At 62.1% G+C, this 25,085-nt stretch overlaps 1 protein-coding gene across 22 annotated transcripts in view; it reads right to left on the bottom strand.

Moving 5' to 3' along the window:
- Positions 1-5,534: 5,534 nt before the first annotated feature.
- The window catches only part of KCNQ2 (potassium voltage-gated channel subfamily Q member 2), a 71,592-nt gene continuing 52,041 nt past the window's right edge, over positions 5,535-25,085 (bottom strand). For 4 of the 22 annotated variants that reach the window (XM_015430103.4, XM_005569574.5, XM_045364140.3 and 1 more), the window contains 7 exons: positions 24,052-24,105; positions 19,492-19,715; positions 18,709-18,814; positions 18,055-18,186; positions 16,370-16,477; positions 13,073-13,196; positions 5,535-12,198 (listed from right to left, as the gene is read on the bottom strand). In XM_015430103.4, the coding sequence (XP_015285589.2) occupies positions 11,467-12,198; positions 13,073-13,196; positions 16,370-16,477; positions 18,055-18,186; positions 18,709-18,814; positions 19,492-19,715; positions 24,052-24,105 (1,480 nt within the window). In that variant the 3' untranslated portion in view covers positions 5,535-11,466. The remainder of the gene's footprint in view (positions 12,199-13,072; positions 13,197-16,369; positions 16,478-18,054; positions 18,187-18,708; positions 18,815-19,491; positions 19,716-24,051; positions 24,106-25,085) is intronic. The other 18 variants (XM_005569579.4, XM_005569578.4, XM_074005697.1 and 15 more) reach the window with 11 other exon arrangements.

Consider the following 25,085-nt stretch of genomic DNA (forward strand, 5'->3'; position numbering starts at 1 on the left):
TGTCACCGTCCATCTCCAGGACTTTCATCTTCCCAAACTGAAACTCTGCCCCCATTAAACACTCACTCCCATTTCTCCTTCCCAGCCCCTGGCACTCACTTCCTACCCGTCATCTCTGAATCCGGCTACTCTAATACCTCCTACAGGGAGAACCATCCTACCATCCATCTCTCTGAATCTGGCTACTCTAATACCTCCTATGGGTAGAACCGTCCCACCATCCATCTCTGAATCCGGCTACTCTAATACCTCCTACGGGGAGATATTAGAACCGTCCTACCATCCATCTGAATCCGGCTACTCTAATACCTCTTACGGGTAGAACCATCCTACCATCCGTCTCTCTGAATCTGGGTACTCTAATACCTCCTGCAGGTAGAACCGTTCTACCCTCCACCTCTGAATCTGGCTACTCTAATACCTCCTGCAGATATAACCGTCCTACCCTCCGTCTCTAAATCTGGTTACTCTAATACCTCCTATAGGGAGAACTGTCCCACCCTCTGTTTCTGAATCCGGCTACTCTAATACCTCCTACAGGTAGAATTGTCCCACCATCCGTCCCTGAATCCGGCTACTCTAATACCTCCTACGGGTAGAACCGTCCCACCATCCATCCCTGAATCCGGCTACTCTAAAACCTCCTGCGGGTAGAACCGTCACACCATCCGTCTCTGAATCTGGCTACTCTAATGCCTCCTGCAGGTAGAACCGTCCCACCATCGGTCTCTGAATCCGGCTACTCTACTTCCTACAGGTAGAACCGTCCTACTATCCATCTCTGAATCTGGCTACTCTAATACCTCCTACAGGTAGAATCATCCCACCATCTGTCTCTGAATCCAGCTACTTTAATACCTCCTGCAGGTAGAACTGTCCCACCATCTGTCTCTGAATCCAGCTACTCTAACACCTCCTATAGGTAGAACCGTCCCACCATCCATCTCTGAATCCAACGACTCTAATACCTCCTACAGGTAGAACCGTCACACCATCCGTCTCTGAATCTGGCTACTCTAATACCTCCTACAGGTAGAATCATCCCACCATCTGTCTCTGAATCCAGCTACTTTAACACCTCCTGCAGGTAGAACTGTCCCACCATCTGTCTCTGAATCCAGCTACTCTAACACCTCCTATAGGTAGAACCGTCCCACCATCCATCTCTGAATCCAACGACTCTAATACCTCCTACAGGTAGAACCGTCACACCATCCGTCTCTGAATCTGGCTACTCTAATACCTCCTACAGGTAGAATCATCCCACCATCTGTCTCTGAATCCAGCTACTTTAACACCTCCTGCAGGTAGAACTGTCCCACCATCTGTCTCTGAATCCAGCTACTCTAACACCTTCTATAGGTAGAACCGTCCCACCATCCATCTCTGAATCCAACGACTCTAATACCTCCTACAGGTAGACCCGTCACACCATCCGTCTCTGAATCTGGCTACTCTAATACCTCCTATGGGTAGAACCGTCCTACCCTCCATCTCTGAATCTGGCTACTCTAATACCTCCTACGGGTAGAACCCCATCCCACCATCCGTCTCTGAATCCGGCTACTCTAATACCTCCTATGGGTAGAACCGTCCCACCATCCATCTCTGAATCTGGGTACGCTAATACTTCCTACGGGTAGAACCGTCCCACCATCCGTCTCTGAATCTGGGTATGCTAATACCTCCTACGGGTAGAACCGTCCCACCATCCGTCGCTGACTCCGGCTACTCTAATACCTCCTACAGGTAGAACCGTCCCACCATCCGTCCCTGAATCCAGATACTCTAATACCTCCTACGGGTAGAACCATCCCACCATCCATCCCTGAATCGGCTACTCTAATACCTCCTACAGGGAGGTATTAGAACCTTCCTGCCGGGCGCGGTGGCTCAAGCCTGTAATCCCAGCACTTTGGGAGGCCGAGACGGGCGGATCACGAGGTCAGGAGATCGAGACCATCTTGGCTAACACGGTGAAACCCCGTCTCTACTAAAAAAAAAATACAAAAAAAAACTAGCCGGGCGAGGTGGCGGGCGCCTGTAGTCCCGGCTACTCGGGAGGCTGAGGCAGGAGAATGGCGGGAACCTGGGAGGCAGAGCTTGCAGTGAGCTGAGATCCGGCCACAGCACTCCAGCCTGGGTGACAGAGCGAGACTCCGTCTCAAAAAAAAAAAAAAAAAAAAAAAAAAAAAAGAACCTTCCTACCATCCGTCTGAATCCGGCTACTCTAATGCCTCCTGCGGGTAGAACCATCCCACCATCCGTCTCTGAATCCGGCTACTCTAATACCTCCTACAGGTAGAACCGTCCTACCATCCATCTCTGAATCTGGCTACTCTAATACCTCCTACAGGTAGAATCATCCCACCATCTGTCTCTGAATCCAGCTACTTTAACACCTCCTGCAGGTAGAACTGTCCCACCATCTGTCTCTGAATCCAGCTACTCTAACACCTTCTATAGGTAGAACCGTCCCACCATCCGTCTCTGAATCCAACTACTCTAATACCTCCTACAGGTAGAACCGTCACACCATCCGTCTCTGAATCTGGCTACTCTAATACCTCCTACAGGTAGAATCATCCCACCATCTGTCTCTGAATCCAGCTACTCTAATACCTCCTGCAGGTAGAACCATCCTACCCTCCGTCTCTGAATCCGGTTACTCTAATACCTCCTACGGGTAGAACCGTCCCACCATCCATCTCTGAATCCAGCTACTCTAATACCTCCTACAGGTAGAACCGTCCTACCATCTGTCCCTCTGAATCCGGCTACTCTAATACCTCCTACAGGTAGAATCATCCCACCATCCGTCTCTGAATTCAGCTACTCTAATACCTCCTGTGGGTAGAACTGTCCCACCATCTGTCCCTGAATCTGGCTACTCTAATACCTCCTGCGGGTAGAACTGTCCTACCCTCCGTCTCTGAATTCCTGGGGCACTCTGGAAAACCTCTCCTGACCATCCTGGCTAGCTTCGGGCCCCACTCCTGACGGAGGAGCAGAGGGCGGCTGGTGTGGGCCCCTCAGAACTGGAGCTGTGGGAGGACCCGGAGCTCGCCATGAACACCCACCGTCCCTGGTGACCCGGTTTTGGCTCTGGGTCTTAGTGGGCTTCCCAGGGCATGTTAACTCGGACTGGGAGGGCACACTGGCTTCCAAGAGGTTCCGACGCCTAGGAGGAGACCATGGCTGGAGCTGGGGGCCTGCTGCCGGACAGGGTGGGGGCAGGATGAGTGCTGGAGGGAGGGTGCTCTGGGTGCAGGGCTGAGTCCTAATTAACAAACACACCTGGGCACGGGACGGCTATAGAAAGAAAGGCAGGAACAAGCACGGTGAGCACGTGCAGACGCAGGAGCCCAGCGCTGCTGCCTGTGTGTTCTCTGCCGTGGCTGTGCCATTTCACCTCCCCCCCAGCGCGGGCGCCCCTGAGTCTTGGGCAGGCGTTTCCGTTCCCCCGTCCCTCTCCGGAGCAGCAGGCAGTGGCCTGTTGAGTTCTGTGATTCCTGCGCTGGGTCTGGGCTTCAGGCTCCTGCTGGACTCAGTCTGTGGGAGGTCTTGGGGCACGTGCCTGTTTGGTGAATGAATGAATGAATGAGTGAATGAGTGAATGGGAGAATTCGTGCCATCACTTGCTGCAATGCCTCTGGGCCTGTTTTCGGGCCTGCCATAATCGGGGGCAGAGCCAATTCGGAGAATTTAGGTCACAATTCTGATTCCGCCTGTCCTTGGGACTCCAGGTGCTGGCTGACCCTGCACAGTAGGGGGCGCTGGCGTCCAGGTGGCTGCTGTGGCCCAGCACAGGGCAGGCGAGGAGCAGGCCGGGGGACTGGACAGCCCAAGGCCGCCGGGCCAGGGTGGAGTCCAGGCTGCAGGGACTGAAGCCACAGAGCAGTCCCTCCTGCTCCAGCCCTGCAGGAGCTCCCACCCAGGAGCCAGGAGCCAGGCCTGGGGAGCCTGGGATCTGTGTGCCTGTCTAGCTTTCCCCGCCTTGCCGACGGATGGGCACACACAGAGGGATGAGGACTAACGCACACGCCTCTGCCATGCGTCCAGAGCTGTGGCTGTGGCCTCCCTGTGGGGAAGAGCCAGGTCATCTCAACTTAGCTGTGGGTTTAGCCGAGCAGTTCCCGCCCAGGGTGCAGGTCAGGTGGGCCTTTCAGGGCCTCTGCTGCCAGGTGGAGTGGGTGCCCATGGGGAGGAGTGGGTGCCCATGGGGAGGAGTGGGTGCCCATGGGGAGGAGTGGGTGCCCATGGGGTCCTCCTCTGGGTGAGCCCTGCAACCAGGTAGGCATCGTAGGCTTGGTCACCAGCTGGAGGGGGCCGTCGGGTCCGTCCCTGGAGGGGGTGTGGGGTCCGTCCCTGGAGGGGGTGTGGGGTCCGTCCCTGCAGGGGGCCGTGGGGTCCATCCCTGGAGGGGGCCGTGGGATCCGTCCCTGGAGGGGGTGTGGGGTCCGTCCCTGGAGGGGCCGTGGGATCCGTCCCTGGAGGGGGTGTGGGGTCCGTCCCTGCAGGGGGCCGTGGGATCCGTCCCTGGAGGGGGTGTGGGGTCCGTCCCTGGAGGGGCCGTGGGGTCCGTCCCTAGTGAGGCCCCTGCAGGCCCAGCTCATGGTGGAGCTCCGCACTCACTCTCTGGCTGGCCCTAGACAGGGGACTCCTGAGCTCCCCTGGAGACCCCTTGTTCAGGTGGTCCCCCCACCCTGTTTCCCATCACCATGTTGACCATGGCCCCCTCTAGCCCCTCCCAGACCCTCACATGTGCCCCTGTCCCCGTGTCCTCTTCAGACTGGAGCACTCGGGGGCTCCTGCAAACGTGCCCCCTTTGTGAGAGAACCCGCAGGTGTGGAGAAGCACCCAGCAGCCCCCAAGGAACTCAGTGTCACAGCAGGAAGGCGGCAGCGTGGGCGGGTGGACACCTGCGCCCTGTGTGGGGGCATAAATCACCCTACAAGGCGCTCGTCACCAGGTGGGATGTCGGCCTCGCCACAGAGCTCCCCAGCTGAGGGCCTCAGCGAGCGTGGGGGGCAGAAGAGCTTGTCCAGAGGCCAGAGATGGGCAGAGGAAGATGTGGGCAGGGAGTGGGGGCAGGGAGACAGACAAGCAGACGAGGGGCCAGGCCAACAACAGGAGGTACCCAAGTGGACACGTGGTGGCCGGCGATCCTGCCCAGGCGAGCTGATGGACCGCAGGTGCTCCAGGAGCAGGCCCAGGCCCCAGCATCTGTCTGGGTGGCTGCAGGCCTCAGACAGGAGGGAGAGCTCGGCACCCCCAGAGAGAGCCCAGGGACCACAGTGGCCCCTCCTCTGGCCAGAGCCCTAGGACCCGGCTGCCCCTGCTCCTCACCCACTGTGGCCCCCAGCCCCACTGTTCCACAACACCCCAGCTCTTTCGTGCCCTGAGGAGAGGGACCACCCGTCCGCACACCCGGTCCACAGCACCGCACCCGACCCAGCCCCAGCATCGGCCAGAAGTCCCCGGCCCTCAGACCGGCCACCCAGAGACAGTGGGAGTGAGGAGGCCACACACTGTCCAGGTTGAATCACTGCGTTTTAATGAGTGCACAGGTCCACCTGGCGTCCGAACTCGTCCCCGTGGCAGCAGGGATCCCCAGAACCTTCCACTGCCCTCCTGGCCGCAGGACCCCACACCCGACGTCCCCCACAAACCCGCACTGGCGCATTCTTGTGGCTCTGGCATCAACCTGTCCGTGTAAGTTAATATCTCGGCTAATCTGTTAGAAAACTAGAGTTCATTCCCTGGGCGTCTATCCCTAGAAAACGGACGGTGCACAAAGTTGAGATTGAAGTGTGCGGGGTAACACATCCACCAAAAGAAGGCCTGGTCACTATGGCACAAGGACACATACAAAATGGTCAGAAGTGTACGTCGGTACTGAAGGCATTATGAAATATTCTTTGGAGCATGAACAAAAGTGCAGACAGCCAGAGGCAATGGCGCAAATGGGGAAGCTGCAGCCACCGGCACGGCCAGAGGATGGCAGACTGCAATGGCGTGGGGCGCGGGCGTGGCGGGCGCGCGAGGGCTGAGTGGATCCCAGGCAGAGGGATGGCGTCCAGCGGGACCGCCCGCTCTGGGCGCCCCAGTGCGAGACTCCTCCGTGAGACCCCTCCTGCCCTGCGCTTGTCTCTGGAGCCCATCCCTTGGGCCCCTCGCCCACCCCACCTGGAGGCAGGGTCCAGGGCGTCCGTACCTGGCAGAGCCAGGGGGCACGGGGTGACCTCAGGGAGTTCCTGTCCACATGCATTAAGGCAACGACTTTGTAAAACCCAGGCAGAGTTGGTGTGTGGCGTATGGCGATGTGCATGCGCCTGCCTGGCAGCCCTGGGGACCGGCCCCTCCTTGCTGGCGCCTGGCCAAGAGTCAGATGCTGAGGACCTCTCAGGACGGGGCCACTGGCCAGAGCCAGTCTCCTCGGCCAGCCAGGGGCACCACAGCAAGTGTCCAAGCCCAGAGCACACTCAACCCCACCCCACAAATGCCTTTTAAAACTTTGAAGAGGCCCCTCCCTCCCAAGCGGCCCTTTCCCGTCTCCTCCACCGTTTCCCACAACCTCCTCAGTGACATCACCTCCTCCTGGATCTGCCATCAGCCCCCACCCTTACAAGACAGCAAAGTTCAGCAAACTGGGACCCCCATTCGCTCATGCTCCCGGGCTCACGGAAAGCTTCTGGGTGTGCAGCTTCTCCAGGTCTCCCGGAGGGACAGGAACCTGGGTATTCCCTCCACCCCGGAGTCCACCATCCCACATCCTTCAGGAAGCTGCCCTGGCTGTCTGTCCTGCTCCTTAGCGCTTTGCTGGGGCCGAGGTGGAGCCTGCCCCACTGGGTGGGAACACAGGACGGCTGGCCCAGCACAGCCACACAGGCTCCCCGGGTGGTCATTCCATCCTGCAGCCCCCAAAGGCCCTGACCAGGCCTCTCCACCCCACCCTCATGCCCTGAACATACATACATGTGGCCTGGGAGTTTTGCATGGGTGTGGGGGTTGGGGGAGGTACTGGACAGGGTCAGAGGATACTGGGGGCACCCGTGCACTGAGCGCCCACCCCTCAGAGCTCAGCCCCCTGCCGGGCACCCTCCACGGCAGGTCCAAGCCTGGTGAGCCATCCCTCTCACACCACGTTTGCTATAAGGGTTTGTGTCACTGGGGCTGTGCAGTGTCCACCTGTGATCTCGCCAGTGCCCCGGCCTCCGCTCGTACGGCACTCACAGCTCGGGGCACTGGGGACAACAAGGGTGTTTCTGCGAAGCTCTCACGGCTCCTTCGGCTTCTAGGAAGCGACTAGAAATAGCTCAGGGCCCAGTTCTTTCTAGAAAGAAGGGGGTGTCCTTTACGGGGGTCCCTGACTGTGGGGGACCGAGCCCAGCTGGGGTCTTCCTCCCCTTCTCTCTAGCAGCAGGTCTCTCCGGCAGCAGGGTCTGGAATCTAGAAAAACAGACCTCCAGCCCTGAAGGGGGTAAATGTTAAAACGCACGCCCCGGCTGTGCCTCTCCTCCGGGCGGGACTTGGGGTGATCAGACCCACAGCTCAGAAGGTGCCCCTGGAGAAGCCCTCACAGTGCCTGGGGCGATTCCAGCCTCCAAGTGGGGGCTTGAGACAAGGTTCTCCAAAAGTTAGGGGCATCGCTGAGGGGCAGTGTGTCCTCCAGTGGGGGATGTTGGGCACCTGCCCTGCTCAGACATCTGTGTGTGGGAGGCGTGGGAGGCGCGGGAGACGTGGGAGGCGTGGGAGGGGCCCTCCCCCAGCGTGTCCCAGCCGCGGTCACAGCTGGAAGATTCACGGACTGCAATTTTACGCAGAGGAAGAAGGAGAAGCTGGGCCAGGAAACCACAATGGGCAGCAGCGCCTGCCTGGGCCAGGGCCTGGGATTCGAGGCTGGGCCACCCATCCCAGGAGGGCCCAGCACCTCCAGGGCAGACCAAACACAGGACCCAGATGAACACACATACAGACGCTGGGACACCCTGGCATCTGACAGAGCCCCTCCTCTGGATGGCTGCCAGGCTGTGGGCGGGGGCAGCACAAGACCCTGACTGGGCTCTGCCTGGCACTCTGCCACTGTGGACCAGGAACCCAGACAGTCGGATACCCCACCACAGGGCTTGACATTCCGGCATCACCACGACCCCTAAAGCCACAATTACTCCCTGTAACCCCTCCCTAGGCAGCTTAAACCCAGCAGGGTCAAAGAGAAAGACCAGAGACAGAAGGGCTCCAATGCTGGAGGTGGGAGGAGTGTGCACGCATGCGTGTGTGTGTGTGCATGTGTGCCATGTGGTCTGTGCACTTGTGTGTGCACGTGGTCTGTGTGTATGTGTGTGCTGTGTGGTCTGTGCACTTGTGTGTGCATGTGTCAGTGCTGTGTGTGGTCTGTGTACTTGTGCATATGTGTGTACTGTGTGTGACCTATACATGTGTGTGCATGTAAGAGTGCATGTGTATACCTGTATGCAGGAATGTGTGTGCACATATGTGTACAGTGCATGGTCTATACACGTGTGGTCTGTGCACATGTGTGCACATGTGTGTGCATGTGTGCAAGCATGCACGTATGCCTGTATGCGGGCGTGTGTGAGCACGTGTGTGTGCCAGTGGGCATGTAGGGATGTGCGCTCTAACAAACATCGTGGGAGCTCTTTGCCATGAGGCGGCACCAGTCCTTGGCCACGCTCATTCACGCAGACACCCGAGGCGGCGCCGCACCACCTCCAGCCTCCTTCCCGCTGCACTTCTCTGAGGTGAGGTCCCGGGGCAGGGGGTGGCTGCACTGCTTAGGCTGGAGTCTGGGGGGGCCCAAGAGAGACCCTCTACCCCCTTGTCTCCCAAAACAGGGCCCCCCAACCATCCCAGGACGTGTACCTTCCCTCTTCCCAGGGACCAGAGACTTCCCAGGTTACACACCACAGGCTCCTTGCTGGACATGAGTCTGGCCTCAGTCCCTCCTGCTGGGCGGCCAGCTTCTGGTAGGGAAGGGATTGGCCTGTCTTCCCCATCCTGCAGAACCCCAACCTGTGCCTCCTGCAGAACCCCAACCTGTGCCCAGGTGCTCATGCCTCAGAGGCCCTGGGGGGAGGAAAGAGCAGGCGGGGCCACACCTGGCAGGGGACACACAGCACAGCCTCCCTCCACTGCCAGGTCTCTCTTCTCCGGGATCTGGAGTCCGGGTGGCTGAGCCGGAACTGGGGACGTGGGGAGCGGTGGCTGGGGCTGGTGCTGCGCTGGGCGGGATGCACTCACACCCCTGCCTGTGGGCCCCGCTAGGGATTCCCTGTCCCATGATGGGAAGGCGAAGGGATGTGGTCCCCGGGCTCGAGCCAGCCCAAGGGAGACAGCAAGGGCACCGCCCGTGAGACGCTGCCCAGGAAACACACCAGAAGGGATGCTTCTTGCCACCGCAGGGCCCGAGGCCACACACACGCTGCCTTTGGGAACAAAGCAGACAGGCAGTGGGAGCCTGGACAGTGGCTTCTGAGGCCTCCCAATGGGCACCTTTTTGGGACAGGCTCCGGCACAGGGAGGGGTAAGGAGACGGCCCAGCGGAGGCACCCCAATGACGACGTGGCCTGGGAGTGCCCTGGCTGGGCTGGGGGTAGGCACAGAGGCCAGGGTAGCAGCTCCCCACAACGGATGCCAGACATGGCTCCCCAAACACCCTGAGCGCCAGGACCCCCACCAGCCAGGGGCGTACGACCCTCACATGCTGCTTTCAAAGTCCTCTCCCTCAGGATGTGTTCCCCTGCTGACCTCAGGGCCTCAGGACCTCCCAGCCAAGCCAAGTGAACTTAAAACGAAGGTGGACGAGAAACGGGCCCAGGGCTCCCGAAGGTGAAGGAGAAACGGGCCCAGGGCTCCCCAAAGGTGAAGGAGAAACGGGTCCAGGGCTCCCGAAGGTGGAGGAGAAGCAGGCCCAGGGCTCCCCGAAGGTGAAGGAGAAACGGGTCCAGGGCTCCCGAAGGTGGAGGAGAAGCAGGCCCAGGGCTCCCCGAAGGTGAAGGAGAAACGGGCCCAGGGCTCCCCTGCCCTTGCTCTCTGGGAGTATTTGTGCCCATGACCCCAGCCCTGCTCCTTCCCAGGGAGGCCACTCTCCAGGAGCCCAGGCCCGCCTTCGATGCCATCACCCCAATGCCAGATGCTCCCGGGCTCTGGTGCTTAAGTCTGGAGCTAGGGACTCGCTCCCCCATCACAACCGCCCGCCCCAAGGGCCACGGTGCCCGCAACAGGACAGGTGTGGGATGGTGCATCCCTGAGGCCTGAGACTCCAAGAGGCCCAGTTAAGGAATCGGTCAGTGGAGAAGGGGCCGTCAGCTCCAGGGGCACAGGAGAGCAGGGAGGGCGCTCAGCTGGGCTGAGGTGGGGGCGGCTTCCTCCGGAAAGGCGGGGAGGGTGGCCCCGTGCTGGCGTGAAGGCTTTCCTGGCCCACCGCATCATGGCCCAGCCCTGCCCCAAGTCTGTCAGGGCATTGGTGGACAAAGGTGAGGCAGATCCCTGGCTAAGAACTGTGAGGCCTGCTCACCAGGCAGGTGTCCCAGTGCCAGCACCCAACCAGGGCAGTCAGGAGAGAGGGGAAGACTTGGGGTCCTGCCCCCTAGGTCTCCGAGGCTGGGGTGCTGCTGGCTCTCACGCACCCACGGAAAGGCCAGGGCGAGGCAGCTGGAGCCCCCAAGGACCCCATTTCTGAAGACGCTTCAGAGCTGGATCCCTGGTCCCACCGTGAGCCGGGCCTTCCCCCCCAGAGGCCAAGACCAGAGGGTTGGACGTCCACTCTGGGCTCCAATTTGGTTCCAGGCCCCACCTGCTCCTCAGCTGCCAGTGAGGGTCTCCACCTCAGGGCTGGTTCCCACCAAAAGATCCCTCAGATCCCAGGAGGTACGGGAGAAGATGCCAATCAATAGCTCTGTAATTGGGCACCCCTGAGGTGGGGCACGGGAAAGTCCGCCGGGCAGGCCAGGTGCGAGGGCAGAGGCCACGCGCAGTGGCCGGCCACACCCACCCGCAGCTGCCCAGAAATCCCACCAGGCCCCAAGGCCCACAGGTCCTCATGGAACAGGCCCCTTGTGCCTCCCCTGGGCTTGGCTCCCTGAGACCATCCCCCGCCCGTCGCCATGCCAGCCACACCCCGTCATCACTCCCGCCCCTCCTCACACCAGGCCGATGTCTGCCACAGCCCTGAGCAGAGTGGACAGGGCGGCCTTACTGCTGCACGCTGCTCCTGGAGCCACAGGGCCCTGCCCGGCCCTCCAGCCCCTGTCGGAAAATAACTTCTGTAAAAGGTCACTGCCAGGAGCCCCGTCCTTCAGCCCACATGGGCCCCTCCAGGGCCCACCCTTCCCGCCACACTCAGTTACTGTAACAAAAGGGCCCCAGAGGGTTCCTGCCTCAAAACCTCGGAGGCACTGTGCTGAGGAGGGCCGCGGACGGGTCCACTGGCCCAGCGCTGCCTCACTTCCTGGGCCCGGCCCAGCCCACGTCACCAAAGGGGCCCTCGCCGGTGGCCGAGCGTGGCGGGGGCCCGCAGGGGGTACAGAGGTCGGAGTCGGTGTCTGACTCTCCCTCCGCGATGTAGGGCCTGACTTTGGCACAAGGCGCCACGGCCGCGTAGCAGCTGTTGAGAGCATCCAGGTTCTCCTTGGACTGGGAGATGCTGAAGCCGCTGAAGGAACGCTCCAGCTCCTCGTGGTCCACGGACGGGATGGAGATGGACGTGTCGCTGTCCCGCAGAGTCCCCTCGGGGGGCCTGCAGCCCGGGGCGTCCTCCTGCCTCAGGAACTCTGTGCTGGCGCGGTTGCCCCCGCCGTAGGCGGACAGTGACCGCTCGTGGGCAGGTGGCGGCGGGATGCGCACCAGGGAGCCAGGGTCCCCCACGGGGGAGGTGCCGTGGCCCTGGCGCGGGTGGCTCTGTGGCTGCCAGGAGGTGGAGGGCGGACACTGGACAGGGGGCGCAGCCGGGGGCGCCGAGAAGTTCTTCTGGCCCGTGGAGCTGCTGGAGCGCACAATCTTGACGATGCAGCCGTGCCTGTCGACGTGCTCCCGGCTGTCTTCCGGGCTATGGTACGGAGGTGCCGGCTCCGGCTCTTTGGCCCCAAAGTAGGCCTCAGTCTCTGTCGGGGGGATGCCCATCCGCTGCATGTAGATGTTCACCAGGAAGTCCAGCTTCTTCTCCATGGACAAGACCTGCAAAAGGGGCTGCTGGGCTGGGCTGCGAGGGCCCGTGCCAGGAGACGGGGGGACCTGGGCTGCTTCCAGGAAACGGGGGGACCCAGGCTGGCAGGAAACAGGAGGGACCCAGGCTAGTCCCAGGAAGTGGGGAGGACCCAGGCTGGTCCTAGGAGATGGGGGGACCTGGGCCACTCCCAGGAAGTCAGTCGACTTGGGCTGGTCCCAGGAGGTGGGGGGACCCGGGCTGCTCACTGGAGAGGTGCAGGGAGGGGGGACCCCTGCTCCCTGGAAGCTGGAGGAGCAGGAAGAGGAGGCCCCCGAGCAGCTCCTCCTCCTTCCCAGACCCCTGGGGGCTCAGCCTCCAGCTCCACGGTTGGGGCATGTGTTCAGAGCCAGGCCCTCCTGCTGCCCACTGTGGAACCCCCTTCAGGGAAAGCCCCACAGGGCAGGACCTGGCAGTTCCTCCCTTACTGCTCAGGCCCAGTTCTCAGATGCAGACCCCAAAACAGGGGTCCTCTGCGGTGGTTTCTGAGAATGCACCCCCAGAAGACAGTGGCTGGGGTGTCGGGCAAGGAGGACAGAGAGGAGGAAGGCCAGGCAGGTACAACTTCTGGCACATTCTACAGGGGACGTGGAAGCAGCAGACTCTTGGGGACTGTCAGGAGGGAAGGCACCCCAGGCCAGGGGCGGGGGGCTCACGGTGGGGTGTGAGGGGTCTGCACAGAGCAGCTGTCAGTGGTGACAGGGGCATGTGCCCCCTAGACTTGAGGAGCCCTCTGTGGCACCCAGCCCTTGAAGCCCACACTGCCACAGGCTGACAGTAAGGGCCCCAGGACAGCAGGCACCACAGCCCTCCAGACCCGCACCCCTCCCGCCCAGCCTCTCGCACCTGCTTCTCCACCTTCCCAAGCCGTCCCATCATGCTGGGGTCCTCAGGCAGCTCCGCCTCGGCCGGGCCCTTGGTGCGGTCCTTGTCCGTGATCGCTGGGCCCCGCCCCACAATCTGGTCCACTCTACCAGGAACAGAGACCACAAAGCATGAGTTCGGGTGGGTGCAGCAGGGCCCCTGCCCTCTCCTCCTGGGCCAGGCTGCAGGCCCAGCCCAGAGCCGACCAGGGGGCAGCGGGTGCCAGGACAGATGGACGGGGTGCACCCCGTTCTCAGCCCGTCTTCTGGCACTGCGAGGTTCTGCTCCTGCCCGCTCTGTCCCCGAGGGGCCTGGCACATTAGCGAGGAGTAAAGGAAGCTCCCACCAGGACCAAGTCGCCTGGCTCCTCTCCGTGGGCTCCCGGCTCCCTCCAGCCAGCCCCACCTGCTCACCCTCTTCCCTGCTCAAGGCCTATTGACCCCACAGCCCACGGAGGGTCTCCCACTGCAGGGCCTGGAGCCCACTCCGGAGGATGCCCCTCCCCCTACCCATGCCCACCCTGGAGCTTTACTCCTACGTAATGTGCCACTGAGGCCGTTGGCCCCACCAGGTCTGATGGGGACAGAGTTAAATGTCTGCGGCGGGGATAACAGAAGCAGAAAAGGCGTGAGAGCTGCAGCTCCATGCACCAGGACAAGGAGGGAGGGCACAGAGCAGCACAGGAACCAACGCACAAACCAGAGGAGGGGAGACAAAGCTGCGAGGGTGTGTGCACGTGTGTGTGCACGTGTGTACCCAGGCATGTGCATACTGCATGTGTGTGTGCACGTGTGTACCCAGGTGTGTGCATACTGCACGTGTGTACCCAGGCGTGTGCATACTGCACGTGTGTGCACGTGTGTACCCAGGCGTGTGCATACTGCACGTGCGTGTGCACATGTGTACCTGGGCATGTGCATACTGCACGTGTGTGTGCACAGCCAGGTGTGTGCATACTGCACGTGTGTGTCCTCAGTTGTGTGTGCCCTCTTGCATTGCACAAGTTTGTGTGTGCACACGTATGCATGTGTTCATCTGTGCAAGACTGTGCACATTTGCGTGTGTGCCTATGTGTCTGCAGGATGCAGAATTCAGCTGAGCTGATCTCCAATGAGGCCATAGGTCACTCATGACAATAAAAAGGGAGGGAGGCTCCTTTGCCCTCAGGGACAGGGGCTTCTGACCAGTCTGGTAGCCACAGAGCCATGGCCGCTGCTGGGCTGGCGGGGGCCACCACGGTGGGTGTGCGCTGAGGCCTGCAGCTACATGGGAGCTCACTTGGAAACGAAGACCCTGCAGTAAGTCTATAAAAGTCCAGCTGGACAAGGGCAGCTCGAGACAGGGTGTGGCTGAGCAGGACCCGCCCAGGCGAGGGCACAAGCTCCCGAGTCTCCTCTGGACTGGGGCCTGGTACATGAAGAGCGCCCCACACCAGCCCGACGGGGCCGAGTCCTCACTTCCTGCCACTGGGCTGCCCTACCTGCTTCTGACGGGGGGGGAGGGTGGGACGGGGGGGGTTTCTTCTTTCTGTTGCAAGAAACAGAGGGAGTTTCAGGCTCGCGTCGGCCACAGTGCAGCTCCTCATGCTCTGCGGGGCTTCATGCTGGACTCATGCAATAGGGCCAGGAGGGCGGGAGGGGACGGGGGAGGGGCAGCGGGAGGGGACCCTCTGGCTCCGAGCAGACGCCAGTGGCGATGGAGGAGATGGGGGTCCCTGGTGTTCGGGGCGTCCACACAGTCCAGGCAGATGCTCAGCACCTTCGCCCCTGCCACATGACGGGCCGCCCGCCTGCTCAGTCCCAATAGGAGCCCTGGCCACGGGCTCGGCCTGGAGCTGCTGCTGGGGGCTCCTCTGAGGACCCTGTGCCCCTCCTGCCCTGGACCCCAGACTGGGGGAGACTTGATCCTTGAGTGCTCAGTGCCCCGTGAGGTGGGGCAAGTGCTCCAACTGTCCCCCGGCCCCCTCTCTGTGTGAACCTACGTCTCCTGAGGACAGAGGACCTACCGAGTTCACAGCTATGGACGCCCAACTGCTGTCCCCTGTGGCAAGGCACAGGAGGACGGAGGACCAGCCCCAGGGCACAGCACCCTTGGGCCTGGGGGGCACCGCAGAGCAGGGAACCCTGCAAACACTGTCTGGGGCTGCCTTGGGTTGGGCAGTAACAGACGACACCCTGCCTGCTCCCAGAAACTCCGTTCTCATGCGAGGAGCACGGGGTTGACGTGTCCAGTGCACAGAACCTCAGCCTCACAGGCAGAAACCCCACCACAGACGGAGGCGTCAGATTTGCCCCGGACGCTGCCCCCAACAGCCTAGGCCTGGGCTTCATTTGCCCAGACACTGGCATCGGCTGTGCCCAGAAACCCTCTGCCCTGAGCTGTCAGGAGGGCCAGGGGTCTATGCTCAGCCTCCAGGCCTCTGCCCGGGGAGCTCTGCCCTCCCTCAGCCTATCAGACTTGCCAGAAGACGGGGAACCACCATCATCTGAATGGTCCCTGGGAGGCAGGAAGGCCTTGGAAAGTCTGAATTAATCACTACAGAATCGGCTTCTGCCAGCTTACGTGGGCCGCGCCTCTTCTGCCCATCGGCTGGGGCTCTCGCCAGCTCCTTTATCAAAAACACTAATTAGGATGCTGGCGGCTTGAAAGCCAGCACCGGAGCTGCTCAGCACACGTCTGTGCCGGGCACCTGGCAGGCCTTTGCTCACATTTCTTCCCAGTGGCTTAAGGGGTAGATGCTGTGACCATCTGTATCTTCCACGAGAGGGAAGAGCCACAGACACGCAGCTCCACCTGCTCAGAGCCACACGGGGCCGTGCACACGGCCAAGCCCACCCCCGCCGTGGGCAGGTGCTGAGGGGCAGGTCAGTGCCTGGGGAGGCTGGAGGGCCCTCTGCCAGGAGGGGCCTGTCCAGGGGGCGGGAGCAGGGCAAGGGGGACATCCCTGAAGGTCTGATGGCATCTGATCCTGGAGGTGCTGCCCGGGGGCCCTCCAACTCCAGAGGGAAGTCTCACAGGGCGTCCAGAGCCCCCGGCTTCCCCAGGGCACTTGTCGAGAGGAGCAGTGGGGCCCCTGGCAGTCCTGACATGGGCACAGCCTGCCTGGGGCCCTGGAGGAGGAAGGGCCTTCTCCCTCATGTGGCCTTTTCAGGCACAGAGAAAACCCGAGCGTCCCCTCTGGCCCGGGGAAAGGGTGGTACAAGGTGCTGCCGTCATGTGGCCTGGAGCGAAGGGGCCGGCCATTCCACAGACACGTCGGAGAGGTGCTGGCATCCTAACCTAGGTGAGTACTGGGGTGACTCTCTCGGAGGGGCCGTGGGTCCTTTGGTGGGGTACTTCTTGTGCCGGGGAGTTGAAGGGGGTGGGGGGCCCACAATCATATCTATCCTGGCAGAGTAAACAAGAAAAGAGACACCAGCAAAATGCATCGTAAAGCCACATGAAAGAAGGAGCTGGCCAGGAACTGGCGGAAACGGAAGGAACACCCAACAGAAGCAACAGTGAGGCTTCATCAAAACAGGTGCTCTCCCACAGAGGGTGCGGACGCCACCTCGCTGGACCTTGGATTTGCCAAGTCCTTCCCGTGTTTCAAGCAAAGCGTTTGACTCGGGAGCGGTGGCGGGAGGCCCCACTGCGGAGACCCGGGTGCTGTGCCCCGGAGTGTGCGGTGCAGGGGAGGTGCCTGCAGCGGGAGCCGGTACCAGACAGGCCGCTGCGGGGCAACGTGAAACGCATTGTCAGGAGCCGGCCGAGGACTCCTGGGGTCCTTGGGCTGTTTGGTTTGGTTTGTTTGTTTTTCCAGAGAGAAAAGGAAGGGAAGGAAAGGGAAAATTTAGGATGAGATCCTGGTGAACAAAAACAGCTGAAGTGAGAGAGATGTGGAGACAAAGCACAAAAGTCGACAGGAGGGCGTTCCGCACACGCACGCACACGCACACGAGGCCAGCGCTGGCCGCTGCTCCAGAGACGACGCTGGAAAAGAGGCCTCGCGGCTGGAGCCCAGCGGGGCGCAGGGGATGGCTCGGCAGCCCCTGCACAGCAGCAGTGGGCTAAGGCCTGGAGGCGCCCCTTCCCTGGCCCCCTGAAACAGGACTGGGCAGGAGCCCCAGGCTGGGGTTCTCGACTGCCTCAGAGGAGAGCTTCACTCCGCTGGAAGGCCCGGAGTTGGGCTGTGACCCCGGGCTGTCCCTGACCATCCCAGCCTCCTCCCTGTAACAGGGGCCCAGCCTCGCTTCCAGGGCTGGGAAACTGCTACAGCCTTGGTTGGGGGGCCTGGGAGAGGGAGGGGACCCTGATAGGCAGGAGCATGTCCCCTACTGCAGGAGAGACTCCCAACAGCCGTGTGTCCCCCTTACAGGCAACATAAACACCCACTCGTGTGTATATGCCTGTTTGTATGTGCCTGAGGCTGCATACGTGTGGACTTAGGGGACACCTACACCAAGAAGGGCAGGTAGAAGAAGAAAAGGTGCCAAATACCATAACTGCTGCCTGGCGGGGCCCATGGGAACCCTGCAGCTTCATGTCTCAACAGAATTACTCCATCCCCAACACACATGCACACACATGCGCACATGTGTACACACATGTATGCACTCCCCACACACGTGCATACATGGCAGAGCAGAGCCACATGTGCACACCACACACATACACCTGTGCGGAAGCACACGTGTGCATGCGTGACTTATACACACACACATGCACACGCACGTTTTCAGGGACCCACACACGCAGGTGCACACACTTTTCCACCGCAGTGTGGATGGGGGAAGACGGGGGAAACAACAGAAATATTAAAACCGACTTTGTGAAGACACAACAGAAGCTGACAGAGGCTGACACGGGTGGGGGGGAGGCCTCCCCCGCACACCCCTGCACTCCCACCGTGGGCCACAGTGGGCTTTGTCCCAGAAGCCCACCCCGCTCTCGTCCCCTGCTGGACAGGCAGGCGAGGCTCTTGCCTGGACTGCAGGCTCTTGATTCGGGACAGCATGTCCAGGTGGCCGGCTGAGTACTGCTCAATGACGTCCATCACGTCGTAGGGCCGCAGGCTCTCCTTGAACTTCCGCTTGGACACCAGGAACCGCATGACACTGCAGGGGGTGGGTGGGGCCGTGAGCCCTGGGCCAGAGACCCCAGCCACATGCACCAGGCTGGCCTGCGTCTGCCTGCCTGTCGCCCTCCCAGCACCTCTGAGACCGCGGCCCCTGAAGATGGCTGGACTTGCCCGTCTTGTCTGCCTCCCACCAGCTCTACACACAGAAGGGCCTGTTCGTGGCCCTGCTATGCCCGTGACAGGTGGGGCTTGCAGGCCTGGCCATGCCCCCCGGACTCCGTGCCACAGCAGGCACAAAGTGGCTGAGCTGCTTCCTAAGCCAGGTGGCACCAGGCCTCAGGCCTCTTGCTGAGCCAGCGTCCCACCCGAAGCCCACCCGAGTCCCAGAGTGGACTCCAGGACATTCAGCCAGGTTGCCGTGTCTTGGCCCTTTCTTTTCCCGGTAGACCCTGTCTCTGGATGGCTCTGTCCAGCCCCATGAGCACCTGCAGGAGGCAGGACCACCGAGCGGGAGGCCTCTCCTCACTCCCCCAGGCTCCCGGCTGGGCAGGGGCCTCACCACACGGCTCTGATGCTGACTTTGAGGCCCGGGGTCAGGTCCTCAGTCACAAACTCGCAGGGGCAGCTCTTGTCATCCACAATGTCCTCTCCAGGGAGGCTTGCTTCTGGGGGGAAGGAGACAGGCCGTGAGGGGTCGAGGGGGCCGGAAGACCCATTCCCGGGGTCCTGCAGGGCACACCAGCTGGACAGAGCGCCAGGGAGCCCTTTGAGGCTCCCTGGGGTGCCCCATGGGTGCACCTGCTTTTCTGGAAACCCTCCCCTCTGCATCCGGCTGACCTTCCCCGGCAGCCTGTGGCCACAGGGAGTGGTCGACGTGGGGCATCAAAGGACACCCCGGCCAACGGATGAACAGAACATGGTGCATCCACACACACATGTTAACAGCGGAAGGTGCGGGCCTGACACCTGAGGCTCAGTGAAGGAAGCCAGACCCGACGGCCGCATGCAGGAGCCGCGGACACACACGGCCCGAGAGCGGTGGGCGCTGGGGCTGAGGCGGGGAATGGGGTGACCACTGATGGGGCCGCAGTTTCCTTCCTGATGAGAATGTTCTGGAACTAGGCTGAGGTGGTGGCAACCATGCCACCATGAGTGTGCCAAATGCCACTGAATTCCTACACTTTTAAATTGTTAATTTTAGGTTGCATGAGTGTAACTCAATTTTAGAAAGGATGGGGGTTCCCACTCCAAGAGCAAGCACAAGAGGCTGTGATGCCACCGGGTGTCCCAGTGGCTCGGGCACCACCTCCATCCCCGGAGAGGGCGGCGCGGCCAGACCCACCTTCGGAGTTCTGCCGTGACGCGGCGCCCTTGATGCGGAAAGCCTGGCGCGCCCGGCTGCGGTCCCCGAAGCTCCAGCTCTTGGGCACCTTACTGGGGCTGTCCTCGAGGCTCTGGTCGGCGCTGGGCGACCGCCGCACAGTCTGGGCCTGCGGGGACCCCTTCCCCTTGGCAGCTACGCCTCGGGGGCTGGAGAAGACACGATCTTTCAAACTGACCTTCTGGCTGCTCCCATGGGAACCGACAGACAGACAGACAGACAAACAGAAAAACAGCGAGAGAAGTCACTCTGGAAAGAACACAGACCGTGTCTGCTCACGGCCGACGCCGCCCACGCGCTGCAGGGAGACACAGGTCTGAAGAACAGCCAGCCACACAGGTGGCTCAGAGCAGATGCCACGGGGACCGAGCACCGGGCGGGAGGAGGGAGGGAGGGGAGGCCACGGGGACCCAGCACCGGGCGGGAGGAGGGAGGGAGGGGAGGCTGGGTGGGCGGCAAGCTCCCCCGGCTGGCCCAGGCGTGGCCAGAGCTCGGCCGTGTCTGGGGAGTTGATGTCTGTGGACTCTTAAATCACTTTCCGCTACCACCGTGAGGTGCCAGTGCCTTCTTCACGCTGTCCCGCCAGCCCCTCACCCAGTGACACGCAGGGCAATGGGCGTCCCAAACACCAGGGCTGCGGCTCTCCTTCGGGCACCTCTGTCTGCCCTGGCCCCACCCGTGGTTTCCCCTGTGGCCTTTTCACACCCGTAACTGCTCCCAGGAAGCAGCCTCCCTCCTGCCCGCCCACCGCCTGTCCCTCTCCTTCTGCCCCAGAGTCAAGGGGCCGGGGGACAGAAGGACGTTGGGGGCCGAGTCTGCGGCAGACTCTTCCGCCACACTCCAGCCTTTCCACCCAACCCGGGGGACTGCCTGGTGGGACGGGCTTCGGGAGGGCTCAGGCCTCCCCTGTCGGGCTTCCCTCCCACCAGGTGCGTCGTCAGAGAACTGCTCCTTCAGGCTTCTGGAAGGAAGGAATGGATAACGGGGCTCCTCTGCCAGCCGGGCCTCAAGCAACAAGCCTCACTGTCCAAGTCCTGCCCCAGGGCAGGGGGAGGCAGCCTCGGAAGCTGCAGTGCTGTGGCCCACCCCCTCGGCCTGCGAGGCGTGAAGCAGGATTTGCAGCTGTGTCTGGCTGGATCTCCAGCTCCATATTCTCGGGGGTCCTTGGGCCTGCCTTGCTCCTGAGTTTTTTGGTGACCGTGGCGACAGGTTTGCACCCAAGTTCTTCAGCTCCAGCGTCCTCCGGGCGACAGTGAGGGGAGGGGAGGGGTCACTGTGGTTGGGATGCACCCGGCAGATGCGGCCTCCTGAGGTCTGGAAAGCATCAGAGTCCTCTGGCTCCCTTGAGGACAGTGGGGCTCTCGTGAACTGGGGACCCGCTCGTGCCCAGCCATGCTTAGCAGCCACAGAACTTCTCAGGGCGGCTCTGGGCAGGGCCCAGAGTACCGTTCTGGGGGCCTGAGACCAGCCCTCGGGTGGGGAGGCCCAGCAGATCCCTGACACACTTCAGAGAGGAAGCCCAGTGCCTCAAGGGCTCACTGATCCCACGGCAGCTCCACAGCCAACAGCGAGGGACTGAGGTCCCGGTCAGCAGCCACCATCAGCCCCAACCCCGGACCCACAGCCAGAAAGACACGCCACCAGACGGCACAGAGATAACCAGCCACAGACACGAGACCCACCGCGCCCATCTGCCCGGCCTGGACACGCGGGTGGCTTGGCTGCTCCTCCCCACCCCATCCCCCGGGCAGCAGGTGACCGCCCAGACCATCTGTGCCCACTCGGGTCTCCGAGAGAAAGAAAGAAGCCCCCGGTGTGGTGCCCGCTTGGGGAAGCAGAGACGGAAGCCCCCGGGTGTGGTGCCCGCTCAGGGAAGCAGAGACGGAGTGGCTGAGACCCCCCGAGGTGGCGCGTGCTTGGGGGCATCAGGAGCCGATGGTACAGGCTCGCTCAGGACCCCAGCCCTGAGTCCACAGCCCTGCACTGCCTGAGGCCAACACGCTGTGCCCGTAGGGGCCAGGGGTGCTCAGAGTCCTGGTGCCATGGGGGCCTCTGTCCCGACGACCTCTGGTCCCTGTCCCAACAACAAAAGCACAGGTGGCCGGGGAGCACCGGACCGGGGCCGGGGAGCACCTGGGTTCCGTGGGACTCTGGTCTGGAATGTTTTCTCTTCCTCCACTGCATGAGCCATTCCAGAGGTAGGAACAGGCCCTCCTGGCCCCGCTCAGGCCTTAGGACAAGTGGGAGTCACTGGAAGACTCAATTCCTCTCTCCACCTCTCCACCCCAGGCAGGTCCAGTCGCCAAAGAGAGAGAGAAGCAGCCACCTCCTTTCTCATGGCAGCTGGCAAAGCACCGGGTGGAGGGCGGAGCCGGTCGGCCCAACTGCAGGTTCGGGGCTGCCCCTGGCTGGTCCCTGGGCAGAGCCCAGTGCTGAGGGCTTGCAGTGGGAAAGGCACAGCTTGAGGAATTGGCATCAGATTCCTTCCTGCGGCTTCGGAGACGAACGGGTCAAACACCCAGGCCGCCACACAGACGTGCCGGCCAGGAAGGGTCAGGCCCCGTAGTCCGCAGGGAGTTGCAGGAAGGGAGTGGTGTGGATTCCGCAGGCCCCAGGAGAGAAGACCCGGCCCCAGTGACGTCTGCTTCCCATTTTCCAGTGGGGAACTCCCCCTCCCCGACACCACGAGGAGCCGCAGTCCCACAAGCGGCAGGCATGCCCTGCTGGACCCGATGCCAGCACAGTCCCAAGGGCCACCGGGACGCAGCCCACGTGCACTGCCCCAAGACGGAGCCGGCGGGAAGGAGCCTGCCCTGGCCTCCGCACGGCCCTGCCGTCCCGGGTCTCGGGCTCCGCTCCCACCTCAGATCTGTGAGGGAGGCTCTGCCAGGGAGAGGAGGCTGGTGGGGCCTGGACGTGTCTTTCCCTCCCCTGGACCTCCACCATGACCCAAACTCTGCACCCTCCAAGCACAGCCGGTGAGGCTCCATGCTGCAGCCACCCGACCCCGCCAGCCTGAGCTGCCAGGAGCGCACATGGCCTCACGGGAGCCTCCCTCGGCGCACAAGCCAGGAACAAGCACACGCAAAAAGCTGCCGACGCCTGCCTGGGAGGATCCCTCGGCCAGAGCTGCCCTCTGCGTGCGAGGGGCGTCCGTGGCACCTACGCTTGGCGCTTACGGGGCTGGGGCAGGCTCAAGAAGCACCTGGGAGAGAGTGCCACCCCCACCCTGCCTGCCACCCTCCCTCCCCGTGGGGAAATTCAGATGTGCGGTGCCTGCAGGAAACAGGAGGCTGAGGAGCATCCAGAGCCCCGCCCAGCTGGTGTCTGGACCAATGATGCCCAGGGAGTGTGAGGATGAAGGGGCTTCCCGTGGGGGCTGCTTGCGGCAGGACAGGACCTGCCACGGGTCGTCTCTGGCCTGGGCTCCCACCCCCACTTCCAAACCCTCTGGTCCCCAAGCAGCCTGACCTCAGCCCCTGCCCTGAGGGACCAGCATGCGGCCAGAAGCACCCTGGACGGAAGCTCTGGACAGAAGCTCTGGACAGGCAGAACATCCTGCTAGAACCCCAGCAGGCCGTGCCCCGGGCAGCCCACATGCCCGTCTCCCTCTCTGAGGCTGCCAACAGTCTGCCCGCAAGCACCGACTCCAAAGCACACAAGCAGCAGAGCAAAGTCGCAGGGAGAGGGTGGCCGGGGGAGGTGGGGGCTGCGGGTCCCCCGTGGAGCAGGGTCTGGAGCATGCGTGGATACAGGTAGGCAGCATGCAGCCCCACCAACCCTCCGAGGCCAGCACCACGGGCGGCATGCACGCGCCAAGGAGGCCCCACGTGAGCACGACACAGCCGCCTCCACCTTGCTGGGCTGTGCTGGCCAGGAGGGAGGGGCCCCCAGTGCAGGCCTGCACACACCCCACAGCAGACAGGGGACGAGGGACAGGGGAGGTGCGGGTCACAGTGCAGGCCAGGAGCCCACGGTGCAAAGGGGGCGGCTCCTCCCCCGTCCTGTTTCCACCTGCCCTAAACCAGGCCTGTTGTTGGGAGAGGGAGCCGCGGGCCTCTGGCTTTCTGGGGCTTCTGATGCATCAGGACCCTGAGGAGCCCGGCACACGCAGACGGAGCTGCCTCCCGCGGGCGAGGCAGCCAGGAAGGCTCAGTCGTCCTCAGGTGTGCAGCAGAGGTGCTAGAGTGACAGCCCCAGGGGAACGCTCCCTGAAGAGCAGTCGGGGACCCCAGGAGGCACGGACGCCTTGCTGGGTTCAGAGCCCCTGGCTGGCCCCTCCAGCTGCGTGCAGGACATCGCCAGGCGTGGGGAGCAAGAAGAACCACCTTCGCCCAGCTCCGCCCTGCAGGCAGCTGTCGGCTGGAATAGAAGGAGCTGAGCCCGCACCGCGAGGGCGGTGGGTCAGAATTGGGGTTGGGGCGCCAGCCTCCCCCTGGCTCCTCCAGAACCTCTAGTAAGCAGGGAGGGGCAGAGGAGCCGTGCAGCAGCGGTCAGTCCGTGCGGCGCGTTCCGCGGTACCTAGAGCGTCCGGGGCAGCATCCACACAGGGGCCCTCTGCACGGGCTGCCTTTACTGGAAATGAGGAGAGCACAGTTAGTCCTGGGCGCCGGCAACAGCACACGGCCGGGAGCAGGGAAACTGAGGCACCGCCACCACCCAGGGTGTTGTGTGCAGTCCCCAGCAGCAGAGCTTGCGCCCAAGCAAGGTCAGCGAGGAAGGTGCACCATCGTCTCCACCGTCTGGAGAAGAAAACACTTCCCTACTTCTGAAGGAAAAAAAAAAATCCCTGGTTTTTGTGGTTTTTTTTTCCTCCAAAAATACCTTTTCCTTCCAAAGCCACAGTTTGGGTTCATGTCTTAAAAGATGTATTATTTTTTGCAGTATTCATGCCAACAAAACAATAATACATGTGGCCTCAGACGCTGCAGAAGCCCCGCTCGGGATGGACGTGATCCCAGGAAAGGGTGTGGGTGGGAAGCACATTTTTTTTTTTTTTTTTTTTTTGAGACGGAGTCTGGCTCTGTCACCCAGGCTGGAGTGCAGTGGCCGGATCTCAGCTCACTGCAAGCTCCGCTTCCCGGGTTCACGCCATTCTCCTGCCTCAGCCTCCCGAGTAGCTGGGACTACAGGCGCCCGCCACCACGCCCGGCTAGTTTTTTGTATTTTTTAGTAGAGACGGGGTTTCACCGTGTTAGCCAGGATGGTCTCGATCTCCTGACCTCGTGATCCGCCCATCTCAGCCTCCCAAAGTGCTGGGATTACAGGCTTGAGCCACCACGCCGGGCCGGAAGCACATTTTAGGGAGAAAAACGTGCAGCTGTCCCACTTCGCAAACCAATCAGTGACGTTTGGCCACGCCAGCCAGGCCCCCAGCTGGAGGTGGGTCTCGGGTTACTCAGGAGGTGTGGCTGCCGCTGCAGGCGTGGCTACCCGGGGGTTCAAGGGCTCCCCTGAGGATAGTCACGTCGGGGCTCGGTGGATCCCCTCAGTGCAAAGCCCTTCACCGGGGCAGCCCCCGCTGGGCGTTCCTTAGAAAAGGCTCAGAAAACTTG

This window comes from Macaca fascicularis, chromosome 10, assembly GCF_037993035.2.
Source record: "Macaca fascicularis isolate 582-1 chromosome 10, T2T-MFA8v1.1".
In the NCBI taxonomy this organism is placed as follows: Eukaryota; Metazoa; Chordata; class Mammalia; order Primates; family Cercopithecidae; genus Macaca; species Macaca fascicularis.